Source organism: Sebastes umbrosus, chromosome 1, assembly GCF_015220745.1.
Source record: "Sebastes umbrosus isolate fSebUmb1 chromosome 1, fSebUmb1.pri, whole genome shotgun sequence".
In the NCBI taxonomy this organism is placed as follows: Eukaryota; Metazoa; Chordata; class Actinopteri; order Perciformes; family Sebastidae; genus Sebastes; species Sebastes umbrosus.
The window spans coordinates 37,595,597-37,618,331 of record NC_051269.1 but is presented as its reverse complement, the minus strand read 5'-3'; the positions used below and the strand labels follow the sequence as shown (position 1 = coordinate 37,618,331).

Sequence of the window (22,735 nt, the reverse complement as noted above, 5' to 3'; positions counted from 1 at the left end):
AACCTTTTTATTTTATGTTTGGTTAAAGGAGGTTGCGCTTCAATAATGGGATTAGACCCAAAGTCCAATAAGCATAAAAATGTAGCACATCTCAGATTTCAAGGGTGACAAAACATCAGTGTTTCACTTGTTTAATTGGCTCACATCACTACAGGCATCCGCTTACACATTTCAGCACGGAGCCTTCAAAGCTTGTGCTACCCTATCACATTTTTAAATCTATTTATTTAGTCTGCAAGGTGTATTGGGAGGTATTTAGCCTCAGGTATGTATGCAGATGGTGACCAGAGCTATTCAATGAAGAGTGTGGGCAAAGAAAGAGGCACAGGCCTGCCAGATGTTACCAGAGACATGAAATCCTTCTGGAAAAAGGCACAAGGAATTACAGGAATGTACAGTCACACCACGGTTCATTTTCTAACATAATATATGATTCAAAACCTTTTTTTTAATTTAAAGGATTTAGATTAGTGGTGCAACGGTTCAACAAGCCCACGGTTTGGTTTGTTTTGCACATTAGGAAGAACCGCAACCAAAAAAACAACCATTTCAGATGTTTTTGAATTCCAAAATATACAAATAGATTGATGGATGGTAATTAATGATATTTCTATATCATATGAAGCCATAACACTGATTTTATACATGAAATAAAGCAGACTACTTAATGGTCAAGTAAACCTATGTTCAGATAATTGCCTCTTCCATGTCTCTGGCACCCCATCAAATAATTAACAGGCCTGTATTTAACGGTGGTGCAACGGTTCAACGAGCCAACGGTTTGGTTTGTGTTGCGGTTTTTGGGTCACGGTATCGTTTCGCTTTGTTTTGCACATTAGGGAGAAGAAAAACAACCATTTCTAATGTTTTTGAAATCCAAAAACATATAAATAGATTGATAGTAATGAATGATATTTCTATATTATATGAAGCCATAACACTGATTTTCCTACAAGACATAAAGCAGGCTACTTGAAGCTTCAGTAGGCAGCGAATTTTTGGCATCATTGGGCAAAAAATTCCATAATAACTTTTCAGCATATTGTAATTCAAGTGTTCTGAGAGAAAACTATACTCCTGCACCTCCTCATGTCTCTGTTTTCAGGCTTTAGAAAATCTAACCCGTGACGGGAGACTTTGACCAATCACAGGTCATTTCAGAGAGAGAGCGTTCCTATTGGCTGTGCTCCGGCTGGTGTTTTGTATTTCCTCAACTGATCTCAACATGGCTGCAGGGTCACAAACGTTCTCATTTTACAGCTAAACAGTACACTACAAGATGTTTCTGAAAACATTTGAGGAGAGAAATAGGCATTACAGTAACAGAATATTGATTCATATTGGATCAGCACTGCCTAGTTTAACCATTTGATCAGTTTTGAATCGTGGCTCTCAGAGACGGCAGACTCCAGCTCGGCTCCGATTGGTTGTTTTCCTCTGGTCTGTGAACTCTTGCAGATGCTGTTGGGAGCACCGGAGGACACAGAGGCACATGATTTTTTTCAGATTACCTGTCTCATGCACTACTGTCAGGATATAGTGACCGTTTTATAAAAAATAACGTAAGCATATTTGCTCCATTTCTACCCAGCGCAGCTTTAATAGTCAAGTAGACCTATATTCAGATATCTAATACTCTGAATAATCTGTATCTGATAGTGGTGCAACGGCTCATCAAGGCCACGGTTCGGTTTTGCGTCCCTAATTTTGAGTTATTCAATTCTTGGATCTGATCATTTGTCTTTCTGTAAGGGATAATGTACAGCGGGCCGATCATTGTTGCGAAAGAAACCCCGACAGGGCGATCGCGACGGGGTCTTGCAACGCCCTGAAGGGGTTTATTTCACAACGATGACCCCTCTAGCTCAAGATTCAAGATGTTTATTGTCACGCCGGTTGTACAGGTACAAACGTGTGAAATACTTTTTGCTGGGAAGCTCCATTAAAATAATAAATTATATTACATTTACATTACAATTATAAAAGGAAATACTTTATACAAGGGCATATTAAGAACATATACAGGCATATTAAGAACATATGTATTAAGAATATTTACAGTATAAGATATATTTTTGTGTAAGAATGTGTCGAATTAATTATAGATTTAAAAGTCTGATGGCCTGGGGGGAAAAAACTGTTCCTCAGTCTGCTGGTGAGAGTCCTGGGTGTCCTGTATCTCCTGCCAGAGGGCAGGAGGGAGAACAGGCTGTTGTGGGGGGGTGTCGTGTCCTTAATGACCCTCAGGGACTTCCTGAGGCACCGCTGGGTGTAAAGCTCCTGCACATTGTTAGCTGTACATTACCCCGCTTATTACACGGCTGCTTACTTAAGAAATCAACGATTTGACACAAAAACGGTCCGCCAGAGTCCGACATCAGAACTGCGTCTATAGCAACGGTCTTTTATAAAGAAATAACAGACAGTAGAACGCCGTGATTGACCAATCAGAATCTAGTATTCAACAAAGCTGTGTAATAAGAAGCAATAACACAGATTTTATACATGAAATAAAGCAGGCTACTTAACGGTCAAGTAGGCCTACGTTCAGATATCCAATACTCTAAATAATCTGTATCTAATAGTGGTATAATAGTTCAACAAGCACCACGGTTCTGTTTGTACCGTCAGTGAACGGTTTGTTTTCTTACGGTTCTTTTTGCATCACTAATTTAGATTTATTCAATTCTTGTATCTGGTCAAATTGTCTTTATATTTTGTTACGTCTTGCATATAATGTGTCCCGCTGAGACTCTACAGAGAAAGTCTAAACTCGATTTACGATTAGAAGATCAAATATTGAGGACGCAGCTGTAACTCTGGCAAGACCTCCACGATGGCTTTTCTATTTAGGGGGCGGGGGGCCCTCGTTTTTATATACACTCACCGGCCACTTTATTAGGCACACCTGTTCAATTGCTTGTTAACACAAATAGCTAATCAGCCAATCACATGGCAGCAACTCAATGCATTTAGGCATCTAGACTTGGTGAAGACGACTCGCTGAAGTTCAAACCGAGCATCAGAATAAGGAAGAAAGGGGATTTAAGTGACTTTGAACGTGGCATGGTTGTTGGTGCCAGACGGGCTGGTCTGAGTATTTCAAAAACTGCTGATCTACTGGGATTTTCACGCACAACCATCTCTAGGGTTTACAGAGAATGGTCCGAAAAAGAGAAAATATCCAGTGAGTGGCAGTTGTGTGGACGGAAATGCCTTGTTGATGTCAGAGGTCAGAGGAGAATGGGCAGAGTGGTTGGAGATGATAGAAAGGCAACAGTAACTCAAATAACCACTCGTTACAACCAAGGTATGCAGAATACCATCTCTGAACGCACAACATGTTGGACCTTGAAGCAGATGGGCTACAGCAGCAGAAGACCGCCCGGTACTAGCAAGGTGTACCTAATAAAGTGTCCGGTGAGTGTATATCTGTGAGGAAAACAAGTCTTCAGAATCAAATGAATAAAATTTCCTTAAATAATAAAACTCATGATCATTCAAAATGAAGGGGAAAAAAAAAAATAAGTGCATAATTTACTTGTAGGATTTTATTTGTTTTTCAACCTACAATGGAGCATAAAACTCAAATAAAACATGATCAAAAGGCTATGACAAAAGGTAAAACAGGAATAGGATGTTGACTTTACAGCTACTTACATCAAATTTCCTATCATAAAAGTGGAATAAAATGAACTGAATTCACATTAAAATGTTACATTATTTTATCCTCAATCTTTACACAATTAAAAAAAAACTAAAAGCCTGCCTAGAATTGTAACAGATTGGTGATTTTTTTTTTTGGCAAAGTTGATATCCCTCACATAACCCTTTCTGGGAAGAAAAACACTTTCCATTAATGACTTTAAATACATTATCATAGCATTATCTTCAAGTAACAGATGTGGGAGTTTTTCTTTTTTCTTGGAACAATTGTTAAATTAAGTTAAAATCTGATGTAGACAGAGCTATGCAGAGATTCAGAGGATGCTTGCGATTTAAAGGATACAAATGATTGGTTCACATTTACACTGAAAAAGAAGTCCCTGATGGAGGCTGTAAAACAAAATATTCACATTCTGCTTGCTTAAGTAAATATTGACATGGTTGCAGTATTTTCCCCCTTTGCTTTGCCCAGACATCCTCTTTCATGCTCAACATTTCAACATAGTCCAGTTTAAAATATTCACCCAAACAATTCCATGGCCGAGCTCCTCATACACACACATGCATGCGCACACACACACACACACTTTAAAAGTCAAGCTCACATTTCCATTTCCTCGAAAGGCGCGTGGGTGTAGTTAAGGAATTCATTTGATTTAACTTTGTCTATCAAAATATAGAATTCATTAATAATACATGGGAGGGCTAAAATACAGAGCAAGTGAACAGAGAAAATAAAATGATACAAAGCCTTTTTTGTTTTGTTTTTGCTGAATACAGTAGCTATAGGACCACAGAGTTCAAAGTTCAGGCATTGTCAGGTTTTGTCCCCGAGGTGGGAGAGAGAGACAAACGGTAAAAAGGTCTTTCCATTTACTGGGACTATGCCTCGACGCTCAGTTGTGGGTATAGTTCAGCCTGGATGCCTGATCTCAGATCAGATTTAGACTACCCACAACACCCTTCTGCCACTTCATCTCGTCTTACCGTGTCGTCGACGTTTTTTTTTCCTGCTCAAACTGTCTGAAATTCCTGATCAGGTCTGGCCATCGAGCAAAATTCAGTTAAGCTAAAAAACAAGTATCCGATAAAAAAAAAAGAGAAAGTGTATCATAGGTAAAACCACAAACTGGGATTTAAAATTCGTAGTCTTCTTCTGCCATGTCAATGGCCCAGGCGAACTTCTCACGCTGGGTTTTGTTGTAGATTTTCTCAATGGGAACGGTCCACTTCTTAACCCTAGGAGACAAAGAGACAGAAATCAGGGCGGACAAAGACAATTACTTACGCACATTGCTCCACAGTGTATTACATTTGTCCAACTACAAAATAAGGGGAGGGACAGCCAACCGTGATGCTTAAAAAAGGCTGTTGCAATAACCGCAAGATGGGCAAGCCAAACAAAACCGCGATGTTCACGTTTTCTCTTTTAATTCTTTGCAATGGGAGCGCCGCATTTTTTGCTACAAAAATGGCAGTAGCGTGACAAAGTGCTGAGCGTCTATTCTGCCAAATCCTACATGTAGGCTACAAGTGCTGAGCAACAACGGAGGACAGATACATAAACCGGCAGGTCCGTCCTCTCTCCCTACGTACTTCGACTTTCCCTTCATCCAGAGCAAGTACTCTACCCTTGTGCAGACATTTTGATATTCAGGATCATGGCGACCAGACGCAACCAAAGCACAGCTGAAAGAACGCTGCGCCTTATTGACCTTTCTGGATTTAACAATAAAATAAAACTATCATCTTCTTTCATTCAAAAAGCAACAATATATGTTGTAATTGCCTAAAAATGAAGCTTATTTATATAACACTAAAATCAGGATAAACAAAGAATGTTGCAATAATACCGCATATCACGCTGTTGAGCCAATCATCATCACCGCAGGGGAAATTCCTTCACCGCGACAGCCCTAATGCTTAACACAAGTTCAAATGTTTTCCCAATTTTTTTAAATATTCAAGACTATTATCTTACCAAGCCACAGAGATGCGAGGGTCCAGATAGTTGAGCTTGGAAGTGCCGAGAGCAATCTGCTTGTTCTCTTCGCGATCAGTCGCCTGCACCTCCAGCTTCATCAGCTGCTCCTCTATCCTCTCAACCGCCTTCTTCCTGGTCTCCACGGTCCTGCGGAGGAGACAAGCGGCAGACACGGTTACTGTGGTGAACTGGGCTGACCCGGGAGACAACGGTTTGTCTGTAGCAAACTATTAGATACTTACTTTTTGGATTTTTCGTCTCTCCGTATTTTGGCATCGGCCTTGGAGCTCTTCAGTTCTCTCTTTGCATCAGAGAGCTGGTCCCTTTTAGCATCAATCTAAGAAGAATTTACAGTAAATTGGTGTCAAAAATTAAACACATTATCGTACTTGTGTAACGTTGAGAGCAACGTGGTATTTCCTTAATACTTAACAGTATGTCTGCAAGAGCTTTCTAATAATTTTGGAGGAACTGAAAAATAAAAATCTGACCAAGCTGAACGATTAATCTGACGATTATTTTCTAGATTAAATCAAATCGGTCTATAAAATGTCAGAATATGGTCTATCCCAGTTTCTTTAAGTCCATGGCGATGTCTTGAAATGTTGTTTTATCAGTCCAAAACCCAAATATATTCAGTTTAATATGATATAAATATCAGTAGAATGTTTTCATGCTGTGTACCATTATGCATTTTATTATCAACTGTGAAGCACTTTGGAACTACAGTTTTGCAAATTGCTATATAAATAAAGTTTATTATTATCATTATACAGTAAATATCCATATTTTGAGAGACTGAAAACAGCATTTTCCTACCATTTTTACAAGATAAATTACTTAAAAAATAACAAAATAGTTGCCGATAATTTTTCTGTCGATCGACTAATCGATTAGATGACGACTCTAGACATGACATGGAAGTCTGGAGGGGCCGGAGCACTCGTCTAAAATTGCTGTTACATCAATTTCAATACGCATCAAACTCTCTCTTGACAAAAAGACCATCTGAATTTTTCGCCACTAAATTTTTTGTACTGTGTAGAGTCAGTCATACAATGAACAAGATTCAAGCATTTGGGGGATATAAAATCCTTACTTCAACTTGGCTTTAAACAATTGACGAGATGGCATTTCAATGAAACGTGAGATAAACTAAATCAGTGATTCTCAACCAACCAGGGGTACAGAGGGGAGTTCCAGGTGGTCCCCAGAAGAAGGGGAACAGTTTATTTTCACTATAAATTCACTACAGAAGTGAGCCCAATGTGACGAAAAGTCATAAGTGATTCTGATCATAAGTTTCACTTCCTCCACGGTAACTCTGGTCTTAATCACATCTTACAACCAAAATATTTTACAGATGGAGGTCCCTGAAGTAAAATCTTACCAATTGGGAGTCTGTGACCTAAATGTGTATCAATTTAAGGGTCCTTGACACAAAAAAGGTTGAGAACCACTGAACTAAACTAAACTAACCTCCAAAAGAATTGTGGCTGTCAAAAAGTATTCAAAAACGCATGTTAACCTTAGTCTGCAGGTTCTGCATAGACTTCTCAAATGTCTTTGGTGGAGCCCTCTGATGGTTACACAGGATGGCCACAGCCCTGTTGGCCCTGTTGTAGGACAAGATCTTGGCTGGAATGTTCTCATCCGCTGAAGACAGAGAGACGGGGAGTAAGATGATTCATTACAGTAGACACACCCAGATGAAAAGCCTATTATTTAATTACAATCGAGCAATTCAGATGTATGAGGCAGTTTACACCTTCTATTCATATCTACATGAGACTAAATCAAGCTTGAAAAAATGTGGTTTTTAGATCCTTTGACTGCCGGGGGGAGACGTACCACTTGTGAGCTGCTTCAGCTGCTGTTGTAGGGTGATTGAGGCGTTGTAGGTACGGAAGACTTTGGCAGTCAGACCGTCCATCAGCTCCTGAAGGTGCTTGTTCAGAACAGAAGTCTGGGAGGGAAACAAATATACAAAGAAATTGGTTTCTGAGTACCAAAATTTTAACAAATATTATTTAAAAAATCTTCCCAAATGAACATGTAAAAGTGACATTTTTTTATGCAAAAATAAATGTATAACTTAATTAAGGATTGTATATAGTTTCGCTTACGTTCAGGCGATCAAACAGGTCATCATCGGGCTCCTTGTTCTCCATAAACAACTGAAGATTCTTAAATACCTAGAAGAGGCAGAACACTCATAAATACAGAGGCAAAGTTTGCACAGTTGAAATAAAAACAAACCTGCTGCTGTACAGTTCTTACCCTTTTCTCCACAGGGACCTTGTTGTAGTAGCGGATGGAGTCTTTACCCAGGAAGTCAAACTCCACCACGTACTCTTGCCCGTCGTTCTCTGGATAGAGTTTGATGTGTTCAACTCTCAGCGAGCAGCAGCCCACGGTGTCCGCAGTCTCCCCTTCCTCCTTCTCATTACCCGCTCTCAGAGCCAGCTACAGAGCACATCAGGACAGCGGGATTAAAGCCGGCTTACAAAGACATTACCCTCACTGCGGCTAGTGTTTAAGCACCCGCTAAACCCCACTCGCGAGCTACAGTCATTGTTAAAAAGCAATTACACAACATTAAACTCCCCAAAGCTATAATACACTCCGGACAATGTCAACAGTAATCATGCACCTCACCTTGTCGATGAAGTAGAGAGCCACAGCCCTTTGTCTGATCCTCATCTCCTTAGACTTCCAGTCTTCACGGTACTGGGTTCTGATGCGGTCGACACACTTCTTCAGTCTACGAGCCGTTTCATACTTCTGCCAATCCTTCTCACCCTGCAGAAAAACAGCATGGACGAATGAGTAACTATTGAATTAGCCCAAGTTTGTGTGTCAAACATGCACAGTCACATGAACTCAAATCAGTAGCACAGTGCAGCAAGTAATGGGACGTTGCAGTCTAATTGTTTTTACATTCCAGCGGAGCAAAATCACTTTAACAGATTGTAAAAAAGGTCTTAAAAAGTCACAATTAAACCTGAGCTCTGTACAGATGATGCAACTCATAGTTGAAGTTGCCATAATATGCAGTTGTTTGACGTACACAAAGGAATGGTCAAAGACGGGCTGGGCGATATATCCAAAATCTTCTATCACAATATAGGACATTTCATATCTCGATATGGATATACATCATAATATAGCATGTTTTCTGGTAATTAAATAAATAAATAAATAGTCAATAAGAAATAACGACGTGGTAAAGCCTAGTTTTGTTGACTCCTGTGTGAATTAAATACTTGACAATTTAAAAGTACTGAGAATTTTCTCATTTATCCAAAAGGTCCGGTGTGTAGGATCTGGCAGCATCGAGCGGTGAGAAGTTTGCAACTAACAGAAGCCTCTCCTGTGTGCCAAGCGTGTTGGAGAGCTACGATGGCCTATGCGAAAACCCTAATGGCCCTCTCTAGAGCCAGTTGTAGGTCATTTGGAGCAGAAACAGTGCGCGGAGTGTGTGAACGAGGGAAGTGAGAGAGAGCGACGGCAGCGCAAAACGTTATCGATTCCAGCCCACGCAGGAAAAGTTAAGCGTTTGGTTTGTTCGTTCTGGGCTACTGTAGAAACATGGAGGACTCCGTGAAGCGGACTCGCTCCCTACGTAGATATAAACGGCTCATTCTTAGGTAACGAAAACAACGATTCTTATTTTCAGATGATTATACATTAAGGAAAACAATCATTAATATTATATTCCATTTCTGCCAATAGATCCCCCTAAATGTTACACACTGCTCCTTCAGTTCAGTGCAAAATGAACATGACACTTTCAAGTGAAATTATGAAGAAAGAAAATTCCCATATATCCACACATTTGTTGATCGCATTGATCTGCGTGGTAACGTAGAGTGTGATGTAAAAACAAAACCGCAAAGCAAAGAATAATTCCCCTCAAAATAGTTCACATCAGATTTTCTGAGAAATTTGAGTTAGTATGTGCTTGTTATTATCAATTAAGACGTTTAATGTAATTGTGTATCACTATGTGATTTAATCATGATCTGATTCCACTGAAAGATGATAAATTATTGAATTAAAGACCCAATTATAAACCAAGTCTACAACTCAGCCCACCTTGATCCTAGAGCTGGGGTTCAGCATGATGTACTTGATGGAGCCTTGAATGTTCTCCGTCCACGACACCAGCCAAGTCACCTTGTTGTCATGACGAACCTCTTTCCACTTAGTGCCTGGAGGAGGATCCGGGTGCTTGGAGTCCCTACGAGGAGCACATTAATAAAACATTTAATGATTATACGCACTTAAAAAAACAACCACTCACCAGCATTGAAAAAGAAAAAAAAAACTTCACTCACTTGCTGCAGTTGACGATGATGTCTTTAGGCCTGATGCGCCGTTTGAGCATGCCCATCTTAGGATGGTCTCCACGACCGCGGAACAGGCCCGGAGGCTCAATGCGGAAGTTAGCGATACGCTCCCTGTGGTTGTCCATGATGCAGAAGCCGTACTCCTGCAAGAGCCGCTCATTCTCCTCCTTTATTTTCTACAAAGGGCAGGAAAAAAAAAAACACATCAGGGGCCGTATTCATAAAATGTTGCTCCTGGTGATGATTTTCTTTTTTATTTCTTAGAATTCTGATGTTTTCTAAAAAGTTCCCATTACAGTTTAGATCCTCATAAAGATAAGTTAAAGATAAGGGTATTTGCTAAGCATCTTAGACCTTTAAAGAGCTCCTAAAGGTGAAAAACTGTTATGCGTAAAGAGGACAACTGGTGAGTTAATGAAATAGATTATATACTAAAATTATCAGCATGGTAAATAAATGTAAGCAAACAGATATAACTCCCCGCTTGTGAATAGGATACTGCACAAATAGGCCTGTGTTAAGTATGGCTTACAATTTATAAAACAGATGTTCATTACATGAAATAGTATTCATAATCACACGTCTTAATAGACACTGAATTCTATGCATGCATTTCTATTACCCCTGTGTCCTCTTTTAAAAAACTCATTTTTATAAAGTGTTTTTTAATTAGACATTGAATAAAAGCATAAAAGAAAAACTCCTTGGCTGCATTGCACTAATTTGTAATTGCACAGTGTACTTTCTGTTTTTTATGTCTGTGAAGCACATTGTAAATTTGTTTTCAAAAAGTTCTATATAAATAAAGATTATTATTATCGTTAGGCCTATCGATTTCCAATCACACCCTTTTAAAAAGAATGTGTCATACCTAGCAATGGGGACAACCACACCTCCTCAATATGACTGCATTCACACCAGATCAGGCGTTGCACCGAGGTTCGGGGAGAGTCACTTTGATGGTCCATTAACTGTGACGATTAACGCCTTTGTTCCCTCGTGACAGGGTTTTACAGCTCTGGATAGCCGGTTATGTAATTGACCACGGCAGCGTCTCCAAAAAGTTGATTTTGTTTCAATTTTTCTCCCACAGGCCGCTGCCCTTTTTTTTTTTTTTTTTTTTAAAAACGGCACCCCCTGCGGCTGCCGCAGCCACATTCAAAATGAAGGGGATAACCTGTGTTTTGGCCACAGCCCAAGGTAAAGGTTTCTGTCCCTTCCTTGCTCAGAGTTGCTCTGAGAAGTTTCCTAAATCACTCCTAAGCTATAGGACTCCTTGCTAGAGAGGTTAGGAGCTCTTAGTTAAAAGCTCTCTTAGCGTATTCTCAGAGTCACTACAATTTGAATAGTGTCAATTTTTTACTGCACCTACTGCGAGTCAAAACATGGAAGTTAAAATGGGGCGGATACTTTTTCCTGTATTGTATTTAAATGTGTCAACTTGACTTGTGACACACTGCCATAAAGTAATTTGGTTGTTTTGTACCAGGATATAATAGTTTTGAATTTTCAATTAGTTTTTATTTTAGTTTTCCTTTTCAATTTAGATTAGTTTCAGTTTTTCAGAGAGTTTAGTTTTTGTATATTTAGTTTGTTTTTGTTACGGCCAGGTATAATGTCTCATAATCATCATAAATTTACATTCATTTTTATATTTTATTTGTATAAGTTTACCATACAATATCATTTCAGTTTAGATTTAGTTTACCATCACAACCCTGGTACCATGGTTGAATGGTTACCGTTCCAAAGAATTTCCTTTTTTTGAGTAATCAATTTAATCAGATCCTAAACTTTCAGAAATGTGGGATCAGGGAATATTGAATTTGGGCCAAGGGCTGGTGTGGCTGACTAGCATTTTATTAATCACAAAACAACTATGTGATTAAATAAAAACCAACATGACATTGTCGGACCAATGTTTTCAGTTAAATCCCCCAGTTTTGATGCATGTAGTTAGTTTACCAATTTCTGATCCTTTGTCATGGCCTTCCTGGCTTCAGACTGTGCCTTGAAGTATTCACTCATCTCGGTGAAGTTGCACTTCTTCAGGTCCGTCAGCTTACCCTTTTCCTCTGAAGACATTTCCTGCATCGGCAAAAACATGGTACACTCAAAAATGGAAATCTTTGAACAGTTACTCCAAACAGATTTCAGACATTTGTAATGTTATTCACAAAGGTGCATTTCCTTCCTACCTTCCTCCAATCTTTAAAGAAGTTTTTGCGGAAGATATCCTTTGTGGTGTACTCGTGGTCCAGCATTTTGGCAAAGAACGTGGCCACCTCTTCTGCCTCTGGACTGAGTTTCATGTGCTTACCTAAAATGTGAAGAAAAAAATGGGTGTGTTTTATTCATCACTGACATGCCATCACGTGGCTCAACAGTTATAGCCCTCGACTGATTTCAATCTCACCATCATAGTAAAATTTGACATGACTAGGAAGAGGATCGTACGGCGGTGCAAACACGGGCCCTTTGTGTTCCAGGAACTTCCATTTGGAACCGTCTGTGGATCTCTCTTCTTCCCACCTGGAATCAAATAATTACATCCAATAAAGCATTTGAGAATACCAGAGAAAGAAATCATTACTTGATCCAACAATAACACACAATACATCCACACTTCACCATGTTCATAAGCATGTAGGTATCGTAAGGCTGGCGTGAATAACTCACCATTTCCACTTCTCCTCTGGCTCTTTCTTTGCTTTCTTTTTTCCAGTAAGGACTCCTTTTTTGTTTCTCGTGTTTTTGGGCTTAATGTCCTAAAAAAAGGGAAGTGAAACTATGAGTTACTTCGCTCAAAGGTTGGCACAATAAAATGTCAGTGACTACACTAAAGACTGAGACTCAAGCCTCCCCTATTCTTCAGGTGCTCCCTTATTTTGTGCTTTCCAAAATATACTGGGAGAAAATGGGGACTTTGCTTACCTCAACTTCTTGTTTCCTTTTCTTGACCTGCTTGTCATTTTCAATCTTAATTTTTTTGGGCTTGAATTCAGAGCTGAAAAACAAACTTATGTTACAAATTTGGTCACGGACAACTATACAAAACACTCCGAACACTATGAAATAGACACATGGAAGACATACAAAGAAGTCTAATCACAAAGGCCACTCACTCATTATCATTATCCCGTTCTCTTTTTAGAGACTTCTCTTGTTTAGGAGAGTGGTAAAAATCATTCACGGGCTCAGACTTCACTTGTGGAGGGCTGCAAAAGAAAATGCATTTAAATAAATATCAGAAATGGCTCCATCCCTCTAAAAATGCATCTGCTGGTAGCATAAATATAGTAGTCAAGTGAAATGTGGAGTCCAGACATACCTGGCAAAGCCGTTCTCTTTTTCCTTTTTGATTTTACCGTCAGGGGTCTTCAGCTGAAAAAGGTTTACACAAAAGTTGTTATGGGTTGGTTGGTTCCAAGTGGTAGAAGTAAGAGCATCTAAAAGGTTTATCTACTGAGGACTCAGAAGCCATTGCATAGCACTGTATGATAGGAGTGACCAGGAATCTGTCTGATATTATACACCAGTTGCCCTCAACATTAACCATATTTGCAGCCCAATTCAGTATACATTTTTTTATAAGTTTAGCAAGAGCAGTACCAAATCAAATTCTGCCATAATACAAGCACAGTTGTCAAGCTGCTTGACGCATCTGGAACTATGTGAAACTAAAAAAAAAAAAAGGCCACACATGTTGTTCTCCATTTTCTCTTTGTTTTTGATCATTTCTATGTCCCGGCTGAAAGGACAGATTTGTCAACTCCAGATGCAAACAAACGGGAACAAGTTGTACATTTTGTTTGTGGTTTAAATAGCTGCAGGCCATGAACATGAGTGTCGGATTTGACGGAGCTTAATATTGCAGAATGATTCATAATGATGAACCCTAAAAATCGCAACATTACATGCACAACCACATGTGCCTTCTTCCATGAATTATGTGCATGGTAATTCACCTTCTTCTCCTTGTGCTTGTCCTTGTATTTGTCTGCGCTGCCATCTTTGTGCTTCATCCTTTCCTTCTCCTTGTCTCTGTGTTTTTTGTCAGACAAGTCCTTGTGATCGCTATAATTAAAATAAATGGAAAATTAATTTAAGCCGTTTCACCTTCCACTATTTAATACAGAAAATACTGCTGTGATTAAATGGTATGTCTTGTCCAATTTGAGCAGATACCATCAGAAACATGCATTTATGAAGAGTCTGGAGAGGAACATGAAACATACCTGTTGCCATGCTTTGATTTCTCCCGTTCCTTATCCTTCTTGTGGTCCTTATGTTTGTGTTCCTTCTCCTTATGCTTGTCTTTATGCTTGTGAGAGTCTGAGAAGAAAACAGTGTCACATTAAAAAGTGTAAGATATTGACTGAAACAATCCAACAATGGATTGAATAAATCATAGGATTGATGTGTACAAGATCTACCAAATTGCAATAGTATGATCATTATGATTCAATACACAAGTGGCAAAGAGGAACAAAGGTGCTAATGTGGACAGGCTGTGTGTAAGACAATCTTAGGGAACACTCACATTAGTTGTTCCACGTAAAAAATGTGAATTAAATTGCTCGACACAAGGTCTGGTCATGCACCACAATCTGAATGTCATGCAGAATGTAGACTGGAAGTGTATTACACAGTAGCACAGCACCACCTACTGCCCACATGAGCCTCATTGTTTATGAGATAATATAAAACAACAAACAGGTTGAAACATGCCAGTAAAAAGTAGGCTTTCACCCACTTTAATATGTAAAGCAGCGAAGGAAAAAAATCGTCTTAGTGTAGGAAAAAAACATCTAAACCAGAAAGCTAACACCCAAACTTTGACATCAAACACCAAATCAAGTCTACATGCTTTAAGGTATGTTTTTAGCATTAGACCTGGTCACCAGCTGAGCTGACAGCCTAGTCTACCTATTCCCCTCATATGCCAGCGTAGGACAAACCAGCAGCATACATGTTCAAGCTGAAATGGTTTGATTCAGCGAGTGATTTGCACTCAAAAGAATCACTAAACCCAAAACAGACTTGGAGCTTCACTTTGTCACATTTATCACTGTAAAACCAGTTTTGATCATACAGTGTTTGAAGATGAGAGTTGATTTGTGCCATCCTCACAGCTCTTAACCAAGTCACTGTAATACAACATCAATGAACGAGATCTTGTGCACTCCACTACACACTGAAGACAAACTATACTGATCATATCTGACACACTTTTGGTCGAGACACCACTCTACAGTTCACAGCGGAAAGATGAAGTACGAATGTACAGAAAACACGACTGATGCGAATGACTAGCAAACAAGTTGTGCTAAACCGCCCAAAATGTATGCATAAAGCACAATTTGAGCTAGTAAATGGTTGGAAGCGCTGAGAAATTACAAGTCCAAGGCCCATCATTTCCCACAGCCAAACATTGTCCCATATAAGTAGACTGGTACAGTTGTCTCAATTATTAGCAATATTGATGCACAGAGAAATCAACCTCTGATCAATAATCCAAGCTTTTGAGTATTGTATAAGTCTGAATAATTTCACTGAAACCAGACATACTGGATATTTTGCCCGCGGTAGTTACGTGTTTAGATTGTGTACCATAGAAAAGAAGTTATTCCTGCTTAACTAGACTTCAAACAAAATGTAGATTTCATGGTATAAATATGGGTGGTGCCCTGTGTTTGATATAGGCAGAAAAATCGTAATAGCACTAAAAACTATAGTTTTATACTATATATATATTATACTTTTAAGATATTATCAAGCTGCTCTAATATCCAATAAATCGTCTTAACTTAAATAAAGTTGATGACATGATGTGTTGACTGTTGAAATGTAGATCAAACTTAAAATGGTCAACGGTGGTGCCTTGTATGTTTGATATAGGTAGAAAAATCATAATAGCATTAAAAACTCCAAAAACTCTATACTTTTAAGATATTATGAAGCTGCTCTAATATCCAATAACTCCTCTTAACTTATGTGAGGATGAAATAAAGTTGATGACATGATGTGTTGACTGTTGAAATGTAGATCCAACTTAAAATGGTCAACTTTCTCCTAGCATGTGGGAATGCTGACTCCCTATAAGCTATAATAAAATATAACTTAAAACTATGGAAAAGCTTTTACTTTCATGTATATAAAAAGTAAGACTACGTGGGATCTTAATGAAACCCTTCGCATTTCTCCTCCACACACAGCCATCCCAGCCTGGGTTCAGCTTGCAGTAGTTACGTGTTTAGAGAGTGTACCATAGAAGTTAGTCCTTCTTTCATATTTCTTTGTATTAATATGGGTGGTGCCTTGTACGCTTGATATAGGCAGAAAAATCATAATAGCATTAAAAACTCCCAAAAAACACCCTAAATTTATACTTTTAAGATGTTATCAAGCTGCTCTAATATCCAATAACTTGTGTGATGATGAAATAAAGTTGATGACATGATGTGTTGACTGTTGAAATGTAGATCCAACTTTCTCCTAGCATGTGGGAATGCTGACTCCCTATTAGCTATAATAAAATATAACTTAAAGCTATGAAAAAGCCTTTACGATCGTGTATATAAAAAAGTAATACTCTTCCTGGTCACTACGTGGGATCTTAATGAAGCCCTTTGCATTTCACACACAGCCATCGCAGCCTGGGTTCTTGCAGTAGTTACGTGTTTAGAGTGTGTACCATATAAAAGAAGTTAGTTCTGCTTAATTAGACTTCAAACAAAATGTAGATTTCTTTGTATTAATATGTGACCTGCTCCATAATTTTGATAGAGCAGGTCACATATGGGTGGTGCCTTGTATGCTTGATATAGGCAGAAAAATCATAATAGCATTAAAAACTAAACAACAAATTCCTTACTTTATACTTTTCAGATATTATAAAGCTGCTCTAATATCCAATATCTTGTGTGAGGATGAAATAAAGTTGATGACATGATGTTTTGACTGTTGAAATGTACATCCAACTTTAAAATGGTCAACTTTCTCCTAGCATGTGGGAATGCTGACTCCTCTAAAGCTATAATAAAATATAACTTAAAACTATGAAAAAGCTTTTACGATCATGTATAAAAAAGTAAGACTCTTCCTGGTCACTATGTGGGATCTTAATGAAGCCCTTTGCATTTCTCTGGTGAATTATCTGGTGCCTTGTATGCTTGACATAGGCAGAAAAATCATAATAGCATTAAAAACTCCAAAAACTCTATACTTTTAAGATATTATCAAGCTGCTCTAATATCCAATAACTCATCTTAACTTAAATAAAGTTGATGACATGATGTGTTGACTGTTGAAATGTACATCCAACTTAAAATGGTCAACTTTCTCCTAGCATGTGGGAATGCTGACTCCCTATAAGCTATAATAAAATATAACTTAAAGCTATGAAAAAGCTTTTACTATCATGTATATAAAGGGTAAGACTACGTGGGATCTTAATGAAACCCTTCGCACATCTCCTCCACACACACAGCCATCACAGCCTGGGTTCAGCTTGCAGTAGTTAAGTGTTTAGAGAGTGTACCATAGAAGTTAGTCCTGCTTAACTAGACTTCAAACAAAATGCAGATTTCTTAGTATAAATATGGGTGGTACATTGTATATATGATATAGGCAGAAAAATAATAATAGCACTAAAAAATGCCCTTACTTTATACTCGAGTGTGTTGATGTTGATGTGACTAGCATGTAGGAATGCTGACTCCCTGTAGCTATAATAAAATATAACTTAAAAAAACGCCCTTACTTTATACTTTTAAGATATTATCAAGCTGCTTTAATATCCAATATCTTGTGTGAGGATGAAATAAAGTTGATGACATGATGTGTTGACTGTTGAAATGTAGATCAACTTAATATGGTCAACTTTCTCCTAGCATGTGGGAATGCTGACTCGCTATAATAAAATATAACTTAAAGCTATGGAAAAGCTTTTACTTTCATGTATATAAAAAAGTAAGACTCTTCCTGGTCACTATGTGGGATCTTAATGAAGCCCTTGGCATTTCTCTGGTGAATTCTCTTTTGCCTTGTATGCTTGATATAGGCAGAAAAATCATAATAGCATTAAAAACTCCAAAAACTCTATACTTTTAAGATATTATCAAGCTGCTCTAATATCCAATAACTCATCTTAACTTAAATAAAGTTGATGATATGATGTGTTGACTGTTGAAATGTACATCCAACTTAAAATGGTCAACTTTCTCCTAGCATGTGGGAATGATGACTCCTCTAAAGCTATAATAAAATATAACTTAAAGCTATGAAAAAGCCTTTATGATCGTGTATTTAAAAAGCAAGACTACGTGGGATCTTAATGAAACCCTTCGCATTTCTCCTCCACACACACACAGCCATCTGCACTTCACAGTCTGGGTTCAGCTTGCAGTAGTTACGTGTTAAGAGTGTGTACCATAGACGTTAGTCCTGCTTAACTAGACTTCAAACAAAATGTAGATTTGGTATAAATATGGGTGGTGCATTGTATATTTGATATAGGCAGAAAAATCCTAATAGCATTAAAAACTATATTTTTATACCACATATTATACTTTTAAGATATTATCAAGCTGCTCTAATATCCAATAATTCATCTTAACTTAACACATCATGTCATCAACTTTATTTGACTGTTGAAATGTACATCCAACTTAAAATAGTCAACTTTCTCCTAGCATGTGGGAATGCTGACTCGCTATAAGCTATAATAAAATATAACTTAAAGCTATGGAAAAGCTTTTACTTTCATGTATATGAAGAGTAAGACTATGTGGGATCTTAATGAAGCCCTTTGCATTTCTCTGGTGAATTCTCTGGTGCCTTGTATGCTTGATATAGGCAGAAAAATCATAATAGCATTAAAAAAACTCAAAAAGAAAACATACTCTATACTTTTAAGATATTATCAAGCTGCTCTAATATCCAATAACTCATCTTAACTTAAATAAAGTTGATGACATGATGTGTTGACTGTTGAAATGTACATCCAACTTAAAATGGTCAACTTTCTCCTAGCATGTGGGAATGCTGACTCCCCTAAAGCTATAATAAAATATAACTTAAAGCTATGGAAAAGCTTTTACTATCATGTATATAAAGAGTAAGACTACGTGGGATCTTAATGAAACCCTATGCATTTCACACACAGCCATCGCAGCCTGGGTTCTTGCAGTAGTTACGTGTTTAGAGTGTGTACCATATAAAAGAAGTTAGTCCTGCTTAACTAGACTTCAAACAAAATGTAGATTTCTTTGTATTAATGTGACCTGCTCCATAATTTTGATAGAGCAGGTCACATATGTGTGGTGCCTTGTATGCTTGATATAGGCAGAAAAATCATAATAGCATTAAAAACTAAACAACAAATTCCTTACTTTATACTTTTAAGATATTATAAAGCTGCTCTAATATCCAATAACTTGTTTGAGGATGAAATAAAGTTGATGACATGATGAAATGTATATCCAACTTAAAATGGTCAACTTTCTCCTAGCATGTGGGAATGCTGACTCCCTATAAGCTATAATAAAATATAACTTAAAGCTATGGAAAAGCTTTTACTATCATGTATATAAAGAGTAAGACTACGTGGGATCTTCTTAATGAAGCCCTATGCCTCCTCATGTCTCCTCCACACAGCCATCTGCCCTCTCGCAGCCCGGTTGAGCAGCAGCAGTAACAGCAGTAACAGCAGCAGTAACAGTAACAGTCAGTCAGGCCGCTGCACTCACACAGAGAAAAAGAAAATGGCGCAGAGACTAAGTCCTCAACCCCCAAACCCTCACTTTCAGGTCCCAAATACGGCACTAAAACACCACCAACAATACAATCTAATATCATAAACTGATAAAACACCTCGAGGTGTGTACAAATACCGACTCCAATGGAGAAAATAGCAGCTGGAAAAGCTTTTATTAGACCTCCCTTTTGAACAATAGGCGCTTGAGAGTGAGACAGAGGACTTAGTCTCTGGACGCCATTTCTGTCCTCTACTGAGAAACTAACCCGAAACGTTTCACTAGATCAGAGAAGACACCGATACCAGATCCTTTAGAAACTTATCACAAACTTACCATTAAAACGAGAGCCACCGTCAATCTGTAAAAAACACAAAACACGTGGATGTTTAATATAAATAAAGAGGCTAACTAGTAACTAGCCAGCTAACTAACTTTGAACTTGCCTGGATGGCTAATGCGAGTTAGCTAAGTAGCATGCTAAAGGGCTAGCATGCTAGATAGAGCTGCTAGCATGCTAGCTAAAGGTTAGCATGCTACGCTGGTTGGTAACGGCAGTTGACACTGAAGCCGCTACGGTTAGCACAAGCTAACACCGTTAGCTAACACCACATTACCCGACTTTGTGTTTGACTTAATGCCTTCACACTCACACATTGAAGCTAATTAGACAGTATATCTTAGTTGAATACAAATAAAGCTTTAATTAGACGTGCCAAGAAGCTTTTAACAATAACATTAGTTGGTTTAAACGTTACAAACAGTCGGCTAACGCGCGGCTAGCATCACCACTCACAGTTAGCCAAGTTATCTGCTCACTACAAGCTGGCTTTAGATGTTTTATTTGTCCCTGTTGGTGACATTACCTGGTCCTCGCTGTGGGAATGGTCCCCACTCATTTCCTAATCGCTGTTTGATTGGAAAGATCAGAAATAAAAGAGTAAAAGTGGTGTAAAAGGTTTACTTCCCACACACAGAGACAGACCGGTGAGCAGAAGCAGCAGAATGAAGACAAGGCTCAGTTGTGTAAGAGCTTTAAGTCCCGATTGTACGCTACTGCGCATGCGCGTCACATTTAAATGGAAGAGGACAGTGAAGCTCCTCCTCCTGATAAAACGTGTTGCTGCTTCAGGCTCCACGATGGTCACACACTGTCCTCTCCAGAGTGAAGAGACACACATGCACATACACACTGTTTATACATGTATGAGGACCACAAGCTGCTCCAGGTTCAGTGCTCTACTTGTGTACTTGTGTACTTGCTGGTATGCTAAATGGTAAATGGACTTTATACTTTATTTTTTCCTTTTTTCAAGGCTGTTTTCATATATGCAATCCACTGTTTGTAATTACAGCAGTCTATAAACCAACTTTTAAGTAGATGAGCATACAGACAAACCCATCAAGTACACTATAGAGAAAACAACCACAACATTCAAAACAAAACAAAACCAAGAAAATAAATAACAATAATAATAATGACAAAAAGAAAGAGTAGAGTTAAAAAAACAAAACAACAAAGCAAACAAAAAAACCCAAAAAAAACAATAATAATACAAAAATACGAGAGTAATAATAAATGAAATCAACAAATAAGTTAATAGAAAATAAAAAGGGGGGGAGCGCAAATATATAGTAATATAATTTACATGGGCACAAACATGCATCCCCCTTAACATCAGGTCACCTCCAAGCATATGTACATGTGCATGCGTGTTAACCCATGTAACTATTGCATTTATATAGCACTTTTCTAGCCTTCCGACCACTCAAAGCTCCTTACACTACATATCAGCATTCACCCAATCACACACTGATGGCAGAGGCTGCTAAGGTGCCAACTTTGCCCATCAGGATCTAATCTAAATACTCATTCACACACCGATGGCTTTGCCTTCGGGAGCAATTTGGGGTTAGGTGTGTTGCTCAAGGACACAACCTGCTCTACCCTCTGAGCCACAGCCGCCCTGGGTTGCTTACCCTTAAAAACAATTTAAAAAAACCCCAACAACATAAAAACAGATTAATGGACAACATGGGGAAAAGCAATTACAAGACAGCAATTAAATGACCCTTTAAGCGACTTCTGAAACATTTGACAGATGAACAGTTTATTGATAGATGTGAAAAGCTACTCCATAATTTGGTTCCCCTAAATCTTATCGAAAATTGACCTCTACTAATGAGAAATTTAGGAGGATGAAGATCTAGAGATTGACGGGTTGAGTAAGAATGGGCCTGAGAATTTGTTTTAAAATAGGTACACATGCATACACTGTTTATACATGTATGAGGAGCACAAGCTGCTCCAGGCTCAGTGCTCTACTTGTGTACTTGTTTACTTGCTGGTATGGGTTGCTTACCCTCAAAAACAGGAACAGATTGCAGCATATAGTCAAAGTGTGCAGCAAAATTGCAGGCACAATCCTGAATGACCTGGCTCCTCTATTCCAAAGTAGGACCTTGAAGAAGGTTCAGCCGGTCCTAGCTGATCCTAGCCGTCCCCTGTCTATTGAGTTCAGGTTTCTCCCGTCAGGTCGCAGATACAGTTTGCCTAATCTTAGCACCAATAGGCTCAGAAATTCTTTTGTTCCGACTGCCATTGGTTTCCTAAACAATGCCCTGTAATGTTGTATGTTGTAAGCTTTTGTATTTATTGCCTTTAATAGGCTATTTATTGTGTTTATTGTATTTGTTTGATGACTGTGTGGTACTGCTGACTGTACAACAAATTGCCCCTGGGGGATAATAAAGTTTTCCTTGACCCTTGTGTTTTCTACTCACTTGATCTTATAAGTGACTGAGAGCAAAAGGAAGGAACGGCTCTTTACATATTTTTAGTATGAAACTTGGAATTCTGATTACTTTTGATGAATTAAAAACATTAATGAAAGACCTAGAAGCAGAGTCAATCGGGAGCTGTCTGTGTTTCTGAATATTTCACTTTAACGTTGGCTTCAAACACTTGATTTTAA

At 38.4% G+C, this 22,735-nt stretch overlaps 1 protein-coding gene across 1 annotated transcript; it reads right to left on the bottom strand.

Moving 5' to 3' along the window:
• Positions 1-3,536: 3,536 nt before the first annotated feature.
• Positions 3,537-20,829, bottom strand: top1l (DNA topoisomerase I, like). Its single transcript, XM_037776594.1, has 21 exons — positions 20,627-20,829; positions 20,097-20,121; positions 14,241-14,337; positions 13,971-14,079; positions 13,334-13,386; positions 13,128-13,220; positions 12,937-13,009; positions 12,682-12,770; positions 12,419-12,534; positions 12,201-12,322; positions 11,968-12,090; positions 9,991-10,178; positions 9,749-9,893; positions 8,309-8,452; positions 7,931-8,116; positions 7,777-7,845; positions 7,502-7,616; positions 7,179-7,306; positions 5,893-5,987; positions 5,648-5,797; positions 3,537-4,905 (listed from the first exon to the last, which is right to left on the bottom strand). Exons 1-21 carry the CDS (start codon positions 20,657-20,659, stop codon positions 4,803-4,805), a joined length of 2,256 nt encoding a protein of 751 aa, XP_037632522.1. The 5' UTR covers positions 20,660-20,829; the 3' UTR covers positions 3,537-4,802.
• Between the last annotated feature and the right edge of the window lie 1,906 nt (positions 20,830-22,735).